Source organism: Chamaea fasciata, unplaced genomic scaffold, assembly GCF_029207755.1.
Source record: "Chamaea fasciata isolate MVZ Bird 193981 ecotype frontalis unplaced genomic scaffold, bChaFas1.0.hap1 SCAF_6, whole genome shotgun sequence".
Classification (NCBI taxonomy): domain Eukaryota; kingdom Metazoa; phylum Chordata; class Aves; order Passeriformes; family Sylviidae; genus Chamaea; species Chamaea fasciata.
In genome coordinates this window covers 42695124-42714778 of record NW_027094091.1, presented here as the reverse complement: position 1 = coordinate 42714778, position 19655 = coordinate 42695124, and the positions used below count along the sequence as shown (strand labels likewise).

General features: G+C 40.7%; 1 protein-coding gene across 8 annotated transcripts in view; it reads left to right on the top strand.

Annotated features, from left to right (window-relative positions):
- Positions 1-15058, top strand: part of TMEM131L (transmembrane 131 like) — a 79998-nt gene extending 64940 nt beyond the window's left edge. For 5 of the 8 annotated variants that reach the window (XM_066186105.1, XM_066186101.1, XM_066186104.1 and 2 more), the window contains 10 exons: positions 1973-2127; positions 3392-3516; positions 5061-5218; positions 6122-6307; positions 7390-7468; positions 8534-8619; positions 9909-10026; positions 12124-12212; positions 13056-13198; positions 14646-15058. In XM_066186105.1, coding sequence (XP_066042202.1) covers positions 1973-2127; positions 3392-3516; positions 5061-5218; positions 6122-6307; positions 7390-7468; positions 8534-8619; positions 9909-10026; positions 12124-12212; positions 13056-13198; positions 14646-14924 — 1418 coding nt within the window. In that variant the 3' untranslated portion in view covers positions 14925-15058. Of the gene's footprint in view, positions 1-1972; positions 2128-3391; positions 3517-5060; positions 5219-5336; positions 6088-6121; positions 6308-7389; positions 7469-8533; positions 8620-9908; positions 10027-12123; positions 12213-13055; positions 13199-14645 lie in introns of those variants that run through there. The other 3 variants (XM_066186108.1, XM_066186102.1, XM_066186107.1) reach the window with 2 other exon arrangements.
- The last annotated feature ends 4597 nt before the right edge of the window (positions 15059-19655 follow it).

Genomic DNA, 19655 nt, shown 5'->3' with positions numbered 1-19655 from the left:
TTGCATTTAAAGTTGTTTCATAAATCATAAATTTGCTTGGTTTTACATATTTCAAGCTTGTTGCTGTAGCATTTTAACTGTTAAAATAATTGATGTCATAGATCTGCTTATAAGACACAAATTGCCCTTATCAGATATTCAGAAGGATCCCAGTTTGCTATTTTCAGGTCCACTGAAAATACGGTGTTTGAATCACCAAGCAAGCAAGCAAGCAAGTCTGAAGCAGATATTCTGAACTCCTTTGATAAAACCACCCAAAATAACAAAAACCTGACATCAGGATAATGTGAATTTTGATTTTCTAGGAATCTGCAAATCAGTGTTTTCCATAGTAATTTCATAGCTGTATTTTTTTTCTGGTTTTTATTTTTTTTGAAACTGTGGGGCTAAGCTGCCTGGTAAGTTTTACCTCTTAGCTTCACAATTCAAAATTTTAAGAACAGCAGAAGACCACCCAGGAGAAATCAAAAGCCGGATAGGAGAATGTATCTTCTTGGCTTTACTGAGGCCCTTGGCAAAGTAATTGAATGGTGAAACTGGCATTTGCTGCAGCTGTGGCAGTTTATTTAGGGAGTGAGCCATCAGAGAGGGGTTTCAGGCCCTGCTGTCTTGTGTAGTTGTTAAAATGGGCTCGTTGCTTCTTGTTGTGTTGTTATCTGTGAGCTATAGCAGTACCAGTGTGCAGTCTCAGGTGAAGGCAAGATAGTTTCACTCATTCTTACAAGGTATTTTGAGATTCTTCATATGCTCCTAAAATGCACTGTTGCTTATTCTTTGCTTTGAAGTAGGAGATCATTCAGTGTATTCAGTAGTAAAGCACTAAAGGTAATCTCCCTTGTTGTCTATTGGCAGTTGTGGTTTTCTGCACTATCAGGCATGTGAGTATTTCTGTGCTTCAAGACGTTTAATAAGATATGTTAAGTCTAAAAAGTACCATGTTGCAGTGTTTGTATCTTGATTATTGTTACAGACCTGGTTTTGTGGAGGCAGGGAGTTCAAGACCTTGGGTACTCACATGTATGCTGGAGAGCGACAGAGCATTCTTTAGAGCTGCAGCAGTCTCTCTTGCCTGGTGTTTCGTTCACGGGTGCTCCTTTTGCAGTCCTCATGGCTGCCTGCTCCAGAGGGGAGACAGTGTCTGACTCAGAGCTGGGATGTTGTAGTTGGTTAGTAGGAAACTGTAAAAATGTTTGGGCATGCCTTTCTCAGTTGAGAAGGCTAGTTCAGTTCATTAAGTGATGACATCTCTCACTCAGAGCAGCTGAGAGCCTCATTAGCAGATCACTGTGGATGTAGTGCAGATTTCTGAGATACCTGGAACCAATCAGTGGCAAAGTTAATTCTGGCCTGGCCTGGCCCAGGCAGAGGAAAGTGACTCAGCTGAGCAACTCGGCTAGTTGTTGAGGCAGGCTTCCTCTTGAAGCTTATGTCTTTTTGGACTCTTAGATCAAAATAATTCTTCTTCACAAGCCTCTCAAATTAAAGAACTTTTAGTGTGCAACCCATACTTAAAGGTTGACTTGCTTTTGTCTTCATAGTGAATGCAGAGGACACTTCAGAGGTGTCAAGCACCAAGTAAAAGCTGTCCTTTCTCCCCACTCAGGGTTTTTTTTCTCTTGGTTTTTAGCCCTGTGTTTTCTAGCTTCAGATTCTACCTTACCAGACCCATGGCTGAGCCCGAAGTAGCTCAAATTCAGATGGGATGATCAGGACTTGGGTAATCTGTGTATGCAGTGGGAGTGGTGTGCTCATGACCATGAGCCAACACAATGCTACTTTTTCCAACTGCTGTAAGAATTTTTACACAGCATTAGTGTTTGATTTTGAAATTTTCAGTATCATCAGCCTAGACATTAGTCTCCTAGTGTTTTAGAAAGCAGCACAAAGCTGTTTTCTTTTTAAAGAAAGGTATGTGGTTATGACTGGGAGGCCTTTCTCTTCCCATGCAAACTGTTGTTATGTTTAATTGTAGGGAATAGCCAGCAAGTGCCTCTCAGGAATGAAACAGAAAACTGCGAGACTTTAAAAAAGCAGATCAACCTAAAGCCTTCCACAGAGAAAAAGATTAATAAGGGACCTAAGGAAGAGACTCCATGCTGTGCAAAAGAGGAGATTACTTCTTCTGAGGTTTGTGATCTTTCTGCTTTTCAAATTTAAATTTTTATAGTTCATGTACATACATATAGTTTATTTTTTTTATAGTTTACGTACATACATATAGGGGACTATTATGTAGAGCAACAGATCTGAAATACTGTAAATCAGATGAACAAGGAAGTATGCAGATGTGCTGTCCCACATCCATCATGCATTAATGCTGCTTTATGGAATGGTGAACAGTTTGGGTAAAAATCAAAAACAGCCATATAACAGCCAGAGATTGTTCCTGTCAGAGCAGGCACAAGCATACTGGAATCTAATGGCAGCTGTCAGCCACACTAATGATGTGGGAACATTCTCTGGAGGGGAGATGGGCGTATCAGCTTTTATTTGCAGACCTGCTCTCCAAACCCAGAAACTTGCCTTTAAGAGTACAGCAGGCAGAAACCCTTTAAGCAGATTGTCAAGTTGCTGAGAAGGATCATTCTTCACCCATGGTTTCTGAGTATGATGAGCACATAAGACTGTACCTTTGTGCAGGCAGCATAAAACACTAAAAGAACTCCATCAGGCAATTAGTAAACCTGAGAATCTGGATTACGTTTGTATTCTGTCTACTGGGTAGAAATCCCATGGCAAAACAGTGTAAGGAAGAATTGCTTACATTGCTTGGGGAATATGTCAGAAAAGACATGGTCTAGTCTTGCTTTGAGAACTGTTGTTACAAACTTCTTTCCATGTGTGGCTGATGGTGCTCAGTTTGTTTCTTGCATTTTTTGTAGTAACTAGTATTTGTTGGTAACTTACTCCATAATTTCCTCAGCTGTAATTCAAATGAATGCCTTCCCCCACCCCGCCCCCAGCTGCTGAGGAAAGCGAGGATTTATTGCTGCTGAACTTGCACACCAGCTGATCATAAATTTGGCAGATGTTTTTTGTTTTTAGCACATTGGGAATTTTATTGACTGCTTTACTTTTTCTCCCCCGTTTTTTATTTCCCTAAAAGTCAGAGCTAGATGCTGTGAAAGGGAAAATGCTAAGTTTGGGAATTCAAAAAATTTCTCTCTCATCATCTCTTGCTGTCTTGATGGACAAGACAGAGTCTTGGAAAGGCTGGTTAAATTGATGGTGCTGGAAAGAGGATGTGCTGTGGAAAGCCACTAAATCATGCGTTTGAGTTGGGTCATTTTGTCCAGAGAAATTTAACTAGAAAAATCCAGTGGAGTTCATTGACTAAGTGAAGTTCATTTTATAATGTATGTATTGTCTCAGCTTGTATTTTTGCCTTTAGCAAGAAGATACATATAGGAAGAAGAAACCTCAGGAGAAAAAGGAAGGAAATGTACCAAATATGAATTGGAATAGAAATAGAACATCTAGGAAAAATAAGAAGAAGAATGTAAATATATCTCCAAGGTATGTATTGCCTCACCAAATAATGAAGAAACCTAGAGTTGCTGTAATGTTTCTGCAGGTTTTGCATGGTACATTAGGCAGGATTGCTTTGTTTATTTAAATAAACATGCTTTAATCCTGGCTCAGGCATTTATTTTTAGGAATGTGCAGTACTAAGTATCACCAGCAAAACAAAAGGTTTTGAAATATTCCATTTATAAATCTGCATATATATATAGATGCAGCCCATTCTGCATAGCAGTGGTAGCTCTCTGTTAGAGTCTGAATGTGCTGTCTCTGAAGTTTGGATGGTTAACTTCCTTCCCCTTGTGTATTGCGTGGAGAAGTTCTAGTCGTGTATTCCCTTCAGTGAAAAAAAGGAAAATAAAATTGTTGAAATGATTCCACCTTCAGGAGAGCCATCTGCTGTATTGAGTATCTGGGGGAATGTTGTCCTCTACCAATTTTGGAAGAGAAATGTGTAGAAATGAGACAGCGGCTTGTATTTTTGCTGTAATGATTAAAAAAACTAGAGCAGCACTAGAATATTGAGTGAGCACTGTGGAAAGTTACTTTTTTTTCTCCTGAGAATTGTTTTAATGCATTTTAAAGTCAGTTATAAATTACTTCTAATTTTTTTAATGTATTTTAAATTTAAGTTGTTTTGATTATTAAAAAATACTAGTTACAAACTGCTGCTAGAATAGAAACACTTCTGAGGAAAAAATCCTACTCCTTCCCCTCCCCCAGCCCTGTGAATTAAAGTCACAATCCTACAAAGCCTTCCCAGACTTAATTTTTATTGCGATTGCTTCTATTGAGGTCAGTGGACTTTAAAAGGAGATTGTAAATCTGAAAGGGCTGTTATAACTCATTGTACAGAAATTTCTATTCATTTTGTGGGGAGTCAGTACATGTGTAAATCTTTGTTGGATGCACACCTTTGTAGGTAGGAAGGACAAAATACGAGCAGTGAAATACTGAATTCAGTGTCTGTTCCGTGAACCAATTCAGCAGTTACTGCTTTCTGGTGTAAGATGGAACTGTTCCATTTCTGCAGAAATTTGACAACTGACTTTTATACTCTCTAATAATTAATACTCTCTAGTTATGAGATTGAATGCAGACATTTCATTTCGTTTTTACTAGCAAAAATTTAAGATTGCTTCAGATTGTGATTTTGCTCTAGTTATAATTGTGCCAGTGAAATGAACACAGGGCACATTTTTCTTTGTATCTCGATCTTTGTACACTGCTAGACTATACTTACCACTGCAACATCTGACTGCCTTGTGCCAAGTGCATTAGAGAATGGAGTTAAATATGCGCATGTCATTTTGCCTGTCCCCCTGAGTAGTAGTAGTCTGTGTGGTAGGATACTGCATTTTGGGACAGGTTTTTTAGGTTTCTGTGAAGTTGGGGAAGTAAGACTCCCAATCCTACTGCTTCCCCTGCACTTTGCCTTGATTCCTGTGTGAGTTGAAGTGTTTAATGCCTGGAAAGGAAAAATGCAGATGAAATGTAAAATGCAAACTTTTTTTTGGGGGGGGGTGTGGTTCTATTAGGGTCCCTGAGCAGAGTGAGTTGAAGCATATGTGCAGTGAATTTGAAAGGCCGGATCTGAGAGCAAATATTGGAATAAGAGCCTGGTGTCCTCAGAGTAATGGGGAAAACTGTAAAGCAGACCAAAAAGCTGGGAGCTTGTCCATACAGGGAGAAACAGGTATGCAATCTTAATTGTTTTAAAATGGGGAAAGAAATACAATGTAGATTTTGTGGCAGTAGAGCATTCCTTACTTGAGAGACCTGTGCTTTTCTTCCTTTTGAACCCTGACCCGAAGATGACAGGACGGATGTGATGCAGTGCCAGAAATAATAGCTGCTCACTTCTGAAGGGCTCTGCATGCTTCTCCATGGGGTTGGTTGGTGGTGCAAACCAGAAGATGAATCAGTCTGAAGCAGTGATCCATCATTTCTTGGTGAAGGAAAGACAGACTGATGGTCGGCTTTTGTGTTCTAACGACAGCCACTATTAACTGAAGCAACTGTATCACTTCTTTAAAACACCACTAGCTTGGGTACCTGCTTTCTGTCTTTCCATCAGGATTTGAATTATCTATTTTCCCTGACTTCAGGGAGGAGGACATCTGAAGAAAGATATCAATTTCTATAGGATTGTCCTTTGCATCTCTGATGAGATAATAAGAGAAGAGAATCTATCACTTATGATTTCATTACTTGCAACGTTTTGTCATTGCTCTTAGTATGCATGTTCCTACAGCCAGGATATGTTTCATGTTTGAAGTATTAGGTATATATTTCAAAGGACAATATACACTTCCTCATTCAACCTATTACCTATAGCAGCACTATATCCTCATTGCATTCATTTTACTGGGGTATCACGTAGGTCAGAAGCTCCTTGTGTTAGGGGCTGGTTTAGTTACTGAAGCTGTCAGTAAATACTATTTTCTCTCTCATCAGTAAATTCAGAGAATCCTTGTAAATTCATGATTCAGAATACTTTTCCCTGACAAGACTTTCTTAAATGTTGTGTTGTTTTTTTGATTTTTGTTTATTTTGTTTGTTTTTTTCTTTTGGGTTTTTTTTTTCCCAACTTCTTTAGAAAACTTTTATCAGCAGTCCAGAAAGAAGTGTTTGGAGAAGTTCTGTTCTGATTCAAGCTCAGATTGCGGAAGTTCATCAGGAAGTGTTCGTGCAAGTCGTGGGAGCTGGGGTAGCTGGAGCAGTACCAGCAGTTCAGATGGAGATAAAAAGCCAATGATTACTACCAGGCATTTTCTTCCATCCAGTAAGCTTGGCAAACAGCGCCTCTTCACAGTAGTGGGCAGAGTTTTAGCCTTCCTGCTGAAGGGAAAGGCCTACCGTGGCATGCAGCACATAACTTGTCTTTTGTAGAGCACCTCTTAGACACAAAAGAAGAGATGTGAAGAACTTTGTACTTGGCAAGAAGTACCACACATTTTGTGGAGATGACTGTCAGGCTCCTCAATGAGCAGTATGCACAGTTAGTTGTCATGGAAGGATGGGAGAACTGAGAGTAACTAGCCAAAGCAATTTCTGCCTTTGGATTTGTTTCATCACGTTTTTTGGTTTTTTTTTTTTTTTTTTTTTTTTTTTTTTTGTTTTTTGTTTTTTTTTTAATATTAAAACTAGTTGAGTAATGCACAAATGAGAAATGTGTGAAAGCAGTTCCAGTCTGAGGATGCTGAGTTTGGATAGGTGTATTTGAGGTGTAAGTAGCCAGAACACCTGAGCCACTTGACTAGTATGAAAAATGAGATCTGTGGTTCATGCAATTCTTGAATACCTGAATATCACTAAAGTAGTTGAAAGTCACTGCCATAGTTATCCAGAGTGATGTGGCACTAGAAGTAAATTTCATAGTGCTGAAGTGACACCAGTAAACCCAACTTCGGGTACCTGCGAAGAGATGGTTTGAATTATTTAAAAATACGCAGAAACTTCCATGTGTATTTGTGTATGTATAAAACTTCACATTAGTAAATGATAGTGTGTGATCTGTCTGAACCAGTGATCTAATAGATAACAAATCGTGTGCATATGACTTTCTTCTTTGTTGAAATTATAATGCCTCTTAAAAAAAAGGAAATAAGTAATTCTAAATTCAAACTTAATTTGATAGTAACAAGGAACCTCTCCACTAAGACTGTGATAATTGCTTCTAAATCATAAAATGCATGTTAAGTGGACCTAGGCAGCATGCCTTGAAATTGATGCAGTTAGTGATAATCCAGTGTGAGAGAAAACTTGATTAACACCACTGATGATTCTATTTGTGTGTATGTATATTCTGTGCATAATTCATTTTTTTTAAGGATCTTTGATTTTCACAGTCATTCTTTTCTTTAGGAGAGAATATTTCACAAAATGATTTTCCATCTGAAACTCCTATCACTCTAAATCTGTCTCATAACATCTGCAATACCAGGTAAAAAATTTGAATCTACACCTGTAAGGCATTAAAGAAGCAACACCAACTTGAAGTCTTGTCTCAGTATGATAAATAATGCCTACCTGTTAGTTTGTAATTTTTTATGATCATCTGATTGTACTTACTAGTTGGAAGAAGAATCTTACTCAATACATGAAAATACATAAGCAAAATTGATTATGCTGCATAAATAAAATATAAGCTTCCAAATGGAAAATAAAAGGAAATTGGTTTTCCACTTTCACTTTTTCCAGATCCTAACAACTTTCTACATTTCCATTACTGCTTAGTTGTATTAAAGTAGTATTTTTTTTAAAAAAAAAAGGTGGGAATAAGACTTTCAAGTTGATGCTATTCTTTTGATGGGAATAATGTTTTCCTAGGATATATAGCATGAAAATTGATCCCTCCCTCCCTCCCTCCCTCCCTCCCTCCCTCCCTCCCTTTCTTTTCTCCCTCTGTACTCTAGTAGAGGTAGTATCTACGATTTTTATTACTGTGAATCCTCATTTCACTTCTCATTCACTGCTCTTTGTTTTCTCTAGGAGAAATAATCTAATCCTTTTCCTTTGGGCTTCTGGTGCTTGAGAATGTTTTCTTTTATTCATTTTGGCTAGTTTCTTTGTTAGGTTTTGATGAATATCAGATTCATGCTCATGTGTCTGTATGTGTCTTCATGGGCATAAAAGTCAACTTACCTGAAAGTCGTTAAACATTATAAGAGGTCCTACTGATCTTCATGAACCATAGCTTGTTTTCCAGTTTTGGAGAAGAGCTGTTGAATTAATTTGCAATAGGTTGATACTTGGATAACAAAACTGGAGTAATTAGGGTGTATTAATTTTATTCTTTTTGCATGTGTGATCAGTAGCTGGCTTTTAATTGGAAAAAAAAAACCTTTAAAAATTGCATGGTGGTAATTCAGAAACAGGAAAAATGAGGACAGTGGGAAAGCAAAAGCAGTCATGATGGTCATTAGAATATTTTTTTACATCTCTGTATATTTCCTTTGAAATAGTTTGGATTATGAGACTGAAGAAATTGAATTTTCTTTTCATTCAGCAGAGACATGAACAGCATCCCTCAATATCCTGAAAACTTATGTCCCAATTTCACTGACATAGCTGCAGATCCTGACAAAAATAAAGGTCAGTATTTTTCACACTTTGGTTTTTTCACATGTAGTTTTTTCACACTTTGTCAAGCCGTTCTAGTGATGTTGCTAAAAACGCATGCACTAACTTGATAGACACATTGTTACTAGAACTTGGCTTGCTTCTAAGCAAGTTAGGAAATGAAGGCTTAAAACCTTGACAGTTTCTGCTTATAACCTTGATGATTTTTGCTGCATCTTCGCTGTATGAAGACAGCATTTAGCTTTCAATTCATGTTCTAGGTATTCTTTCTTTTTTTCGTCTTCTTGCTTTGCACAGATTAATGTCAAGAAGCAATGCAGCTGGGAGATCGGGAGCACTGCTTGCTGTGTTAAAGTGAAGCTTGGCATCAAATCAAACATGCCTGTTTTTCTCTCTAAATTTCCACAGTTGGGACTTGCTCTCTTTGAAAGTAATAATGAGTGAGATTGTGTAGCACTGTTAAAATTCTTGAGTTTTTGCTGTTTCTACCTCAGAGGGAAGTAATACTAGCTTTTGGAGCGGGATTCATAAAGGCAGCATGCTACATGGTGGATGAAGTTTGAAAGCTGGTCAGGACACATGGCTCTTTGAGCAGCAGCACTCCCTGCCCTTCTGCTGTGGGTTTAACCTCTGTCTGATGGAATACAAATGCTGATGAACCTTCTTCCATGGTAGTAATATTAGCATGTGAAATAATGAAATAGACCCAACTTTGCTACCATTGTCTCATGGAAATTGCTAATTTGGATTTTTTCTTTTCTCCACCTGCCAGTTCTCATAGACTTGATAGGAGCCAAGTATTTGTGGGCAGTCAGCACACTCAGTCCATGAAGAGCAGCACAGTGAATATCTACCCTAGGGGCTAAATGCAGCATTTACTGAGTTCACAAATTGTCTGGTTGGGAATGGCTACAGCCTGTTAGAAACCTGATCCTGTTCCTGTTGTATTTGTGCAGTTGGACTTCAGAGGTGGCTACTTACTGAGGGAAGGGGATAAGGAGGCCAGTGGGGGTTGCATCCCCCTTAAGGACCCTCAGTAGGCACTTCTTGCCCTGTTTTGTTGAATTCCGGTTGCTCAGTTCGACTCTTATATATTTTTTTAATATATATATATATATGAAGAAATTTTGAGATGTGTTTAAAGACTGGCCTTCGTCACAAGAAGAATTGCTTAGTAACTCTGGATTTTTTTCTCTAGTAGACAGTCTTTATTGGGGATCTGAGAATAATGTGTCAGTGTGATAGAATCTGCAGAGTCTCCTTCCTGTTACTCTACATTTCATTCCCCTTTCTTTTTTTAGGTCTTTACCCAACAGGAGACTTGTGGCCTGCCCAGCCAGTCTGCATGACAAACAGTTTGAACTACAACCTTGAAAATATACCATGCATGATCCAAGAAACCCCCTCTGTCCACAACAGGCAAGTTATGTTTTGTGTAAAAAGTACAGATAATGTACCTGAACAGCTTTTGTAATGCAGAGGACTGTACTTTACTCATAATATTTGTAAAGGCAGATAATAGTTAAAATAAAAGTCTTTCTGCCACTTTAATCTTAGTTCTAGTTGTTAATGCTCTTCCATGAGTACGTCATGACTAATTTTAGTAAGACAAATGCCCTGCTGTCCCTGTTCATGTATAGATATTCTAGAACTTTTTTCAAGTTTAACTAAATACTTTTTGGAAAGCTGTTAATTCCTTTCACTTTTTTTGCAGGCAGAGGGCCTGGCTTTGAAATCTGTTGCCCTCTTGCTAAATGCACAGCTTGTGTGTGCCGCATGGTGTGTTATGCAGTGTGTACTTGTGTTAAATAGCAGAAACAGACGTTGTTATAAAGACAAATATTCCAGTATAAAGGTGGTTTAGGGATACAAGTTGATCTGTTTCAGGCTTTGTGTATATTTGGGTCGATCTTCCCATAGTAATGAACTTGATTAATTCTTGTAATTTACACTGCTCACACAGCAAATTTTAGTAATGAAAGATGTGCCACAACCTAGTGAGCAGAAATATTCTGCCACCACATAGCAGTGAAATATGGCCAGTTCTTCAAGTTGTATCCTGTCATCCAAAATGATGGGAGAAGGACCTGGGGGTCCTGGTGCACAGCAAGCTGTCCCTGAGCCAGCAGTGTCCTTGTGGCCCGGAGGGTCAGTGGTATCTTGGGGTGTATTATGAAGAACAATGCCAGCAGGGCAAGGGAGGTGATCCTGCCCCTCTGCTCAGCCCTGGTGAGGCACATCTGGAGTGGTGTCCAGTTCTGGATTCCACAGTCAGTGCAACAGAGATAGGGAGCTCCTGGAGCACATCCAGCAAAGAGCTACAATGTCGTTTAAGGGTCTGGAGCATCTCTTAAAAGGAAAGGCTGAGAGACCTGGGCCTGTTCGGCCTTGAGAAGATGGAGAGGGGACCTCCTCAATGTCTCTCAGCATCTGCAGGGAGGGTGTCAAGAGGACAGAGCCAGGCTCTGCTCAGTGGTGCCAAGCAATAGGACAAGAGGCAGTGAGCAGAAACATGCACAGGAAGTTCCACCTGAATATAAGGAAAAACTTGGTTATTGTGCAGGTGACTGCACACCAGAACGGATGGTCCAGAGAGGGTGTGGAGTCTCCCTCACTGGAGAGATTCAAGAACTGTCTGGACACAATCCTGTACCATGTGCTCTGGGAAGGCCCTGCTTGAGCAGGGAGGTTGGACCAGATGACCCACTGTGGTCCCTTCCAGCTTTACCCATTCTGTGACTGCTTTCATACACCTATTTCGATTTGGACTTCATATGCAAAAATACATGCACATCCATACAGTTATTTATTGATATTTAGTAGTAATAACTTAAGATAGCTGCTTGACTGAATAGTAAAATTGAAGTAGGGCAGCTTCATATGAAATTCTTTTATTATGCCTACCTTGTGCAGACTGGATCCAGAGTTTGACTGCTTCCAACTTGCTGCATAGTAAGGCCTGTTTTACTACTGACATGTCTTCAGGAATTACCTTTGAAAAAATCTTCTTGGAATTCTGAAATTGTTTTAATTAAAGAAGTATAACCCCTAGAAATCTATGTGTAGCTTAGAAAGTCCACCGTTTAACAGGACTTTAGCACATTTGGTTAGGAAAATAGAAGTCTCCATTTTAATTGCTATTCTTAAGCATTTGAATGTGACCTCAAATCTTCTGCCACCTCAAATCACATTATCCATGATTGTGGGGAAGTAGTACAGTTATTTTATTTTTCCAGGGAAGAAAGTTGAACCCAGTTGGGCATTGCAGGATTCTGGTAGCATCATTACAAGTTGTTCATTTTCCTAGAGGAAAAAGCTCTGCGGGAGAGATTGCTGTGGTTATATAGAGGTGCAGAGCAGATACTGGCAAAATTGTCAAGTGGAATGTGAAAAGCCTTATGGTCATTTACAGGCATTTTGCATGCAACAGCTTTACATTAAATAAGTATTTCTAAATAATTTTCAGAAGTTCTGCAAATTGTTTCTGACTGCAGATTTTTCTTTTTATCGAGACAGCTTCATTGACTGGAATGCAGCTTGTGACAGCCAGTTTTCCAACGTGTATTGTCCACTAGAGATGAATGAATATGGTGCTTTCCCAGAAGGTAAGATGAAATAAAGCTAATTAGTTATCACAGAGCACAGTTCTTTTCCTCTCACCTTTTGTAGAACAAAAGGCTGGGCTGGCCGATACACAGACACACGGGTGTTTATTGCTTAAGTGGACTTTGCATTTTCCAGCTGAGTGCTCTGTAGTAATAAACAATGACTGCATGTGGTGGATGAGAAGATTGGCCTTTGTATAGAGTTACTAAGCCTAAAAAGGCAGTATGCAGGACTCTCAGAGGGAATAGAGAGAAATGCTTGTGCCTACAGTATTACACATATCTTTTTGCACAATCTTCTTTGTTTCCCCTCTGGCAGGCTTCTGCCTTCCAGTGTGTGAAATACAAGGCCTCTTGTGACCAATTATCTTTTCCAGGCTAGAGTTTCTTGGCTTGGGAAGCACACTGGCAGTAATGTAGAATTCTTTAGCATTACCTACCTAAGTAATAATGAGAAGTCAGACTGCAGTATCCCAGGCAGCGCGCTGATCCCTCGGGTGCTTAGAGCTGAGACATGTTGGCGGTGAGGCCTGGGGAAGTTCTGCCATGCATGTTCTGTCTAATAAGGACTCTGTTCTCCAGTAGAGAGATTGCCAAGTCTTTATCCTGTGCTCCTGATAACAATTTGTTAGTGGGTCCCTAATACAGTGTGGTAGTCCTGTTGACAGAAATTGATACACTTCGCTGCTGTGCTACCCTGACACTGCATGAAGTCACTGAAGGATTAGGTCAGTCCTAGCCTGGCTCACTCTCAGGAAGATTTCAGCATTCCTCCACAGAAATGTTAGTAGTGTTTTATGTTGCAAAAGCCTTAGTTTGTCTTTCTGATTTTATAAATTGCAGAAAACATGAACTACCCCAGTGGCTTCCCAGGTACTGCAGCAGTGCAGAATACGGCCTTCATTGACCAGAACTGTCCCTCCACCTGGAATGCTCCTCCCAACATGCCACCTGCCTGGGAGCCTGCCAGTTACGTCAACTCCACAGTGAGTATTGTCACTGTGAGGCACTGCATTTGTGTGCTCCTTCAAAGCCTTCCTAGTATATTCCTGTCTTTTCCCTACCTGTTGCTTGCATGTTCTTCATGAATCTTCTGAGTAGCCTGATGTATTTGTTTAATGCTGGCATTGGTAGCCCAGGGTTTTCCCAGCTGTTTGTCAAGGATGTTACTGACCTTGTCTGCAAAATTTTAAGATGATGCTTTTGCATGAAAATTGACTAAAATCAGCTTACGTATGGAAAAACATTTTGGGCTTACGTAGTCTACTGAGACTTTTTTCTATAAAAATCAACATGTCCAGTTGAGGGTAGAACCCAAAAAGTGCTGACAGCAAAACACAGAGAGATCTGAAAATTGAAGAGCTGAACGGACAGCTGCTCTCAGTGACTTTGACAGGTTTTTTTGATAGGAAATCCAAATGATTGAAGCTGGATTTGTGCAGATTTCAGAATCCTGATTTTGACCTGTTATACTCCAGACTAGCCATGTTTATGTCCTCCCATAGTATAGTGTAGCAACTTCAGTTCAAGTTGGTCTTTACTTGTAACTCTCTTCTCTTCTGCTCATATTTCAAAATCCTCTGTTTCAGAATTTTGATTTTTTTTTTCATTTGCTGTTGTTTTATTTTGAATAAAACTAACCAAATAAAGCAAAAAATACTCTCAACTATGAAAGTAAAAATGAAAATTCTTTTGTGTTAAAAAGTGGCAAAACTGGTAGAAGATTTTTTTCCTAAAATAAACATGGCTTTATTTCATATTTTATTCAGGAATGCCAGGAAACACAGAAGGTAGAGTTTGGAAAATGCATTAGATAATTCAATTCATTTCCCTGGCGAGCTTTTCTCCACAATGCATTTCAATGTTTCATTCAGTTTTAAAAGTCCCAAGACTTCCATGACCTTCGCTGAGAGACTTCCTTGCAGACTAACACATCTTGCCCTCCAGGAGGTTCTTTACAAGCTTTCAAAATTTTCTAACCAAATTCCCTAGCTCCCAATTAGTGTCTCATTTTTCATACTGAATATCCCTTTCTGCTCCCAGCATGCACAGTCTTTCTGGACTGACACATACTTCAGCTCTTTTCTTGTCATTTCTAGGCATCCTTCTCTTTTAATTTTAACTCTCAAAGTATGCATGATGATCTTTGTGTGTCTTCCATTCCACAGTAATACCTGTGCTGTGTAGGGTGGAGCTCACATGGCTTCATTCAGTGAAGGGCCTTTAAACACACACACGCAAATTAATGCTGCTGTACTGTTTTTGGCAGCCATATTTCTTTGTAGACTCCTGTGTAATTTTCTACTTGTGGATTTCTTAAGTTTCTGCATAAATGCTGCTTCCTCTCTCCCATTTAGTACTTAGCATTTCCAGATTTTCCTTGGCAATGGTCCATGTTGCAGTTTCCCATGCTGGTTTTATCTTGCTCTGCAGCCCTACCTCTCAAGCACCCGAAGCTTGTCTCCAATGTCTGGACTTTTTGGTTCCATCTGGGCACCTCAGAGTGATGTTTATGAAAGCTGCTGCCCCGTCAGTGCCACGACTCAACATTCAACCCATGTGGAGAACCAGGCAGTCATGTGTAAGCAGGAATACTATCCGAGGTTTAACCCTTTCCGTGCCTACATGAACTTGGACATATGGACTACAGCAGCCAATCGAAATGCAAATTTCCCACTTTCGAGGGACTCGGGTTATTGTGGAAACGTGTGAAAGGAATTTGATTTAAAAATGTGAATAAAGATGCTTGCAATTTTGATTACTAGAGTAAGCTGGTTGCTGAATAGATTACAATGTTGGTGAATATTTTGGCACTTTTATATTGAAAATAAATTTTTTTTACTGAAGTCTGAGCATTCAGTGCATTTTAAAAAGCACAGCATATTCAGGACGCTGTTATTGTCAGGTTCGGCTATAAAATTAAAATTCAGATTTTTTTATCATGGTTAGGGACAGTGTTAGTTCTTAAGAGCATCCATGAGCCTGTACTGCACATGTTTCTTCTGAAGTTTGTGTTCTGTGGTATAAACTACGAGTGGTTTAGCAGTTGTAGGTACAAACTTACACCCGTAAGTAATTGCATCTTTATCAAATAGTGACTGGGAACCAACCTGTTGATGCAGATCAGAGAGTTTCCAAATGGCGCCACTTCTAGTGCTGATATAGTTGTTCATGAATGCTGACTTCTGGCAGTAGGTGAAAGACTGAATTGTGACTTGTTTATCTGGCTTCAAAATGCAAGCTGTCACTTGGACCATGTTGCTTGTGCAGTGTGGGTAAGTGGGTGTTTCTTCCAGGGACTTTTCTTGTGACTGACTACAGGCATTTTGTGTTTTTAGTTTTAGCCTTCATGTTGCAGTAGCATTTTCAGTGCATTTAATTGCACTTGTTTAAAATGCCAAAGCTTGAACTGAAAGAAACGTTTCTTTGAGAGCAGAGTTCACACCACTCTCCAAAACAGAATGATATTGTGCTGACTCATTTAGGAGACTAAAACTCTGTAGTGGGAAAGGCAGCTGAGGAAGTGCTGCTACCAATGCCAGGACTCAATCCATCATGCAAGATGTCTCTCCTTACCTTTACTGTAGAGGCTTTTCTTCTGCATGGCAGAGGGTGTCTGGACATCAGAAGGAGGGCATCCCTTAGGTTCAGAAATGTCCTTGGCACAAGGGCACTTGTCAGGCCTGGAGAGTGAAAATGGATCCAGTAGCAGTCTTGTACAACTGCTTAAAGAGGAGCCATAGAGATGGCAGAACCAAATTCTGTCTTGTGGTGGCCATAGGCATCGCAGCAAGCAGCAGTGGTCATGGATTGCCACATGGGAGGTTGAACATGAGGAATAATGACATCCCTTGGAGGGTGATGCTGCAGGAGAACAGGTACCTCAACAGGTGAACAGATCTCTGCTTTATGTTCATGGTGTGGCTGAACGAAGCCACATGTGACCTCTTGTAGTGGAGGTGGCAGTCCTTTTCCTCATAGAAGATCGGACTGGAGACCACCAGGATCCAGACACAATTGAGGATTCTGCAAGCTTGAGCACGTTTCTTACTTTTTGCTACTTAATTTCCTCTTGCCCTTTGCTTACAGAGTGACTGGAAGACAAGAGCTCTGTTTGACAATAAGAAACCAAGGGGGTTTTTTTTGTTTTTATTCAAAGGCAGACCAGAGAAGGCACTGGAAGATAGTTCACAGCCTGCATGCAAGGCTACTCAGTAATCTGAGCTCTCAGACCTAAATTCTGGCCCTGCTAGTCTCACCACATTGCTGAGCTATCAGACCAGCTCCTTTATCTTGCTGTTTCCATCCAGAAATGCCATCCCGGGGCTTGAACAATTTTAGCAGAAACAGCACATTTCCGCAAAAGGTTTGCTTCAGTAAATCAGCAGTTCCTGCAAAATAAGCTTTGTTGGAAGTTCCCCTGGCAGCTATGCTTTCACCTGTGTGTGGGTTAGCTCAGAAGGTGGTCAGGGAAAATGGGTTGGGAAACTCAAAAGCTCTGCTACATTTACCTGCTCCATTGCTCGTGCAGAAGGTGTTCCAAAGCCTTCCTTTGGTTTCAATGTCAGAAAAATGGGATCGTCACTGAATGCTTCTCTGAACTGTGGTGTTTTAATTGCTTGATCAGGAATTAGCACCTGGAGTCTCCGGCTGCTTTCCATGATGTGTTCTGCTGAGCAGGAATCTGTTTGACTCGAGTTTACTCGTAATTGCTTGTGATTCTGAAGGAAAGTTCACATGTTCTGATGAACTTTGATGCTCCTGAAAATGGTGCTAAGCCATGAGAAGTAGTCATAACCACTGACATGCTTTCTGTGCACCTCTTGCCTATGGTAGGAGACTTCAGGAGGAATAGAGTGGGAGTATAAACACAATAAATACAGATTTTAAAAAAAAATGATCCTTTGGTTTGAAATGGAATGAAGTTCTTTATTCCTTGGATAATATTGCTTGTTGTGTAGCATGCATGTACTTTGGATAAAAGGCACAGGAGAGAGGAGAGGACATGGAAAGCTGTGCTTAGTTGTCTTACTCAGTCTATTCTGTTCATTCCATTCAGTATTTCAAGGAGATCCTTATTTTCTGTGTACTGAAGGGAGGCTTTTCCTCAAGCTCCGGTGTAAGGACATGGATTCCTTATATCTGCAACAAACTGTAACAACAACCTCAAAACCCTGTGGAGTTCTGATAGGCACTGAGTCCCTGTTTTAAGTAGAGTGTATGTTCTAAACAGAATCAATCACCGGAAGAGAGAGGAAAAAGTATGCCATAAACCAAGCAAAGGCACTGGGGATTTCAGGGAGAGCAATACCACATAGAAATGTTTGGAAAAGAAGACCTGTGTTAAAAATTTGGTCTGACTTGTTAAAAGTGCCAACAAAAGACAAGGGGAATGAGTCACAAAGAGCTTGAGAAATATTGCTAAGAGAGGAAACAATCATTCCCTTTAATCAAAACAGAACCGATCAAGAAGTTACTCCCCCAGGAGCTGTGTAGTATTAGGCAAAGTTTTTTCGTGTAACTTTTCATAACAATAAGGAACGCAACAAGCTCATTAAGGTTACTAGAAATAATTGCTGCCATCAGGAGACATCTGTAGCTTAATAAGCAATCCACTTGAATTCAAGTGGGTTTGGGCTCAGTTAAAAATCATTTCTTCTACAGTACAAGGAGAGATGAAATACATAATTGCTTTGTACCAAAGTGATTATAATTCTGCTGGAGTGAACTGGAGAGGTTGCTCTGAAGACATTTCATTGTCATGAGCAAAGTAATTTCTAACTTCTTGCCTTGTGCCTATAGCAGCACTGGAAGCTTCATTGATCTCTCTGAAACTGGTACTGTTTTAAGAGACTTCAGCAAAAGTTGTTCTTGGTTAACCAAAGAAATGCTTAAAATTGGAAAGGGAAGACTAAAAATACCAGCATAAAAGAGTAGCAGCTTGCACAGTTCACTAGTAGGGCTGATGATGGAGCAAGGGGAAAAATCCCCACGGGTGCAGTTCCAAGCATTCAGTATTGACTTCTGTCACCTTGTGAGCATTACATAGTTTCTGGGCATTGACTGTTTTCCCAGGAAGGGAACTGGGAAGAAGTGACAGCCACCTCTGCTTTCTGCTGCCAGCAGGTATGTGGATTCTTATACGTGTATTGAGAATTAGGAGTACCACGTTGTCACTGTCCTTGATTTTTACAGGGTATATTGGCCAAGCCTACCTGGTTGGGCCAGTATTTCCATTATGGAGCCAGAGAATATTCCTAGCATGTTTCCTGAAGGTTTGTTGGTACTGAGAGGCAGCACTTGGACAAAGCCAGAATCTGTGGTAGGATGTTTGCCTGCCCCAGCCTTGCCAGGCTGCAGCAAGCCCCTCACAGCATTATGCTATAGAGCTGCAGGAAGGAGAGCATCCAACACAGCTTCCCTGTAGGACAGGTGCAGTGCTCTGCTGGGACCCTTCTTGTTGGTATGTGGGGCTGGTACAGTGTTGAGCTTGCTCCTCAGGGAGGGATTCGGAGAGCCCAGCAGCCTGGCTGCCCCTGGTCCAGCCTTGGGTGCCTGGTTTGAGCTCCATGGGAGCAGGAGATGGGCTAGGATGGGCTGCAAGTACTGCCTGTGGGGTTCAGAACTGTGGGGACACTGCTGTCCCCAAGGCAGGCCCAGATGGGAAGCACTGTCATTGCTTGCTCGTCTGAGTTTGTCACAAGCTCAGTGGCAATGGGGAGATCTGTCCTACAGCTTCTGCAGCTGGATCTGGGCAGGACTGTTCCAGCTGCTAGAAGAAACAATGACCAGCAAGCAGCAACGCTGGCAGAATGAGCCTAGAAGCTCTGAGGGCAGGTGAGAGATCTGATTGCCAGGAGGCAGATGAGTTCATTGAAGAGCTGTTAACTTGATCTGAAGGGAGTGGAAGGGGAGGAAGCAAAGGAGGTTTCCACCACCTATACGAGGGCTGGCAGCACCTGCAGCTCCACTGCCCAATTTCTTTCTGCCTCTGGAGAAGCATCAGTGACTCCTGGGAAGTCATGGCCTTCGCAGCACCGCAGGCTCCTGCAGAGGAACGTGTCCTACCAGGTGAGCTACTGGCTGATATTTACAGTAGTAGGTTGGGTGTTCCTTTATGCCATTCATTTTCTTCCCTTTCATCCATGTGAAATACCTATTGTTTATTTTTCTTAGTCACTGAGTCACCTCCATCTGCTTTTGCCCTTTTCACATACTTATTTTGTTTTCAGCAGTTACTGGAAAAAGTGCACAGTGGCACTTCCCTGTCACCATGGGCATGTTTTACTGCTGCCTTTGATTGCCCTGTCCTGTTGTTCAGTTTCCCTGACCACTTCTATGGAGAAAAAGGCTCAGGACAGGGTTTATCAAGTCCTCCTCTGCAACATGCTTGGGTGGAGCAAAGGCTCACTGTCACCCCAGGACTGCTGTGCTGCCATGTCC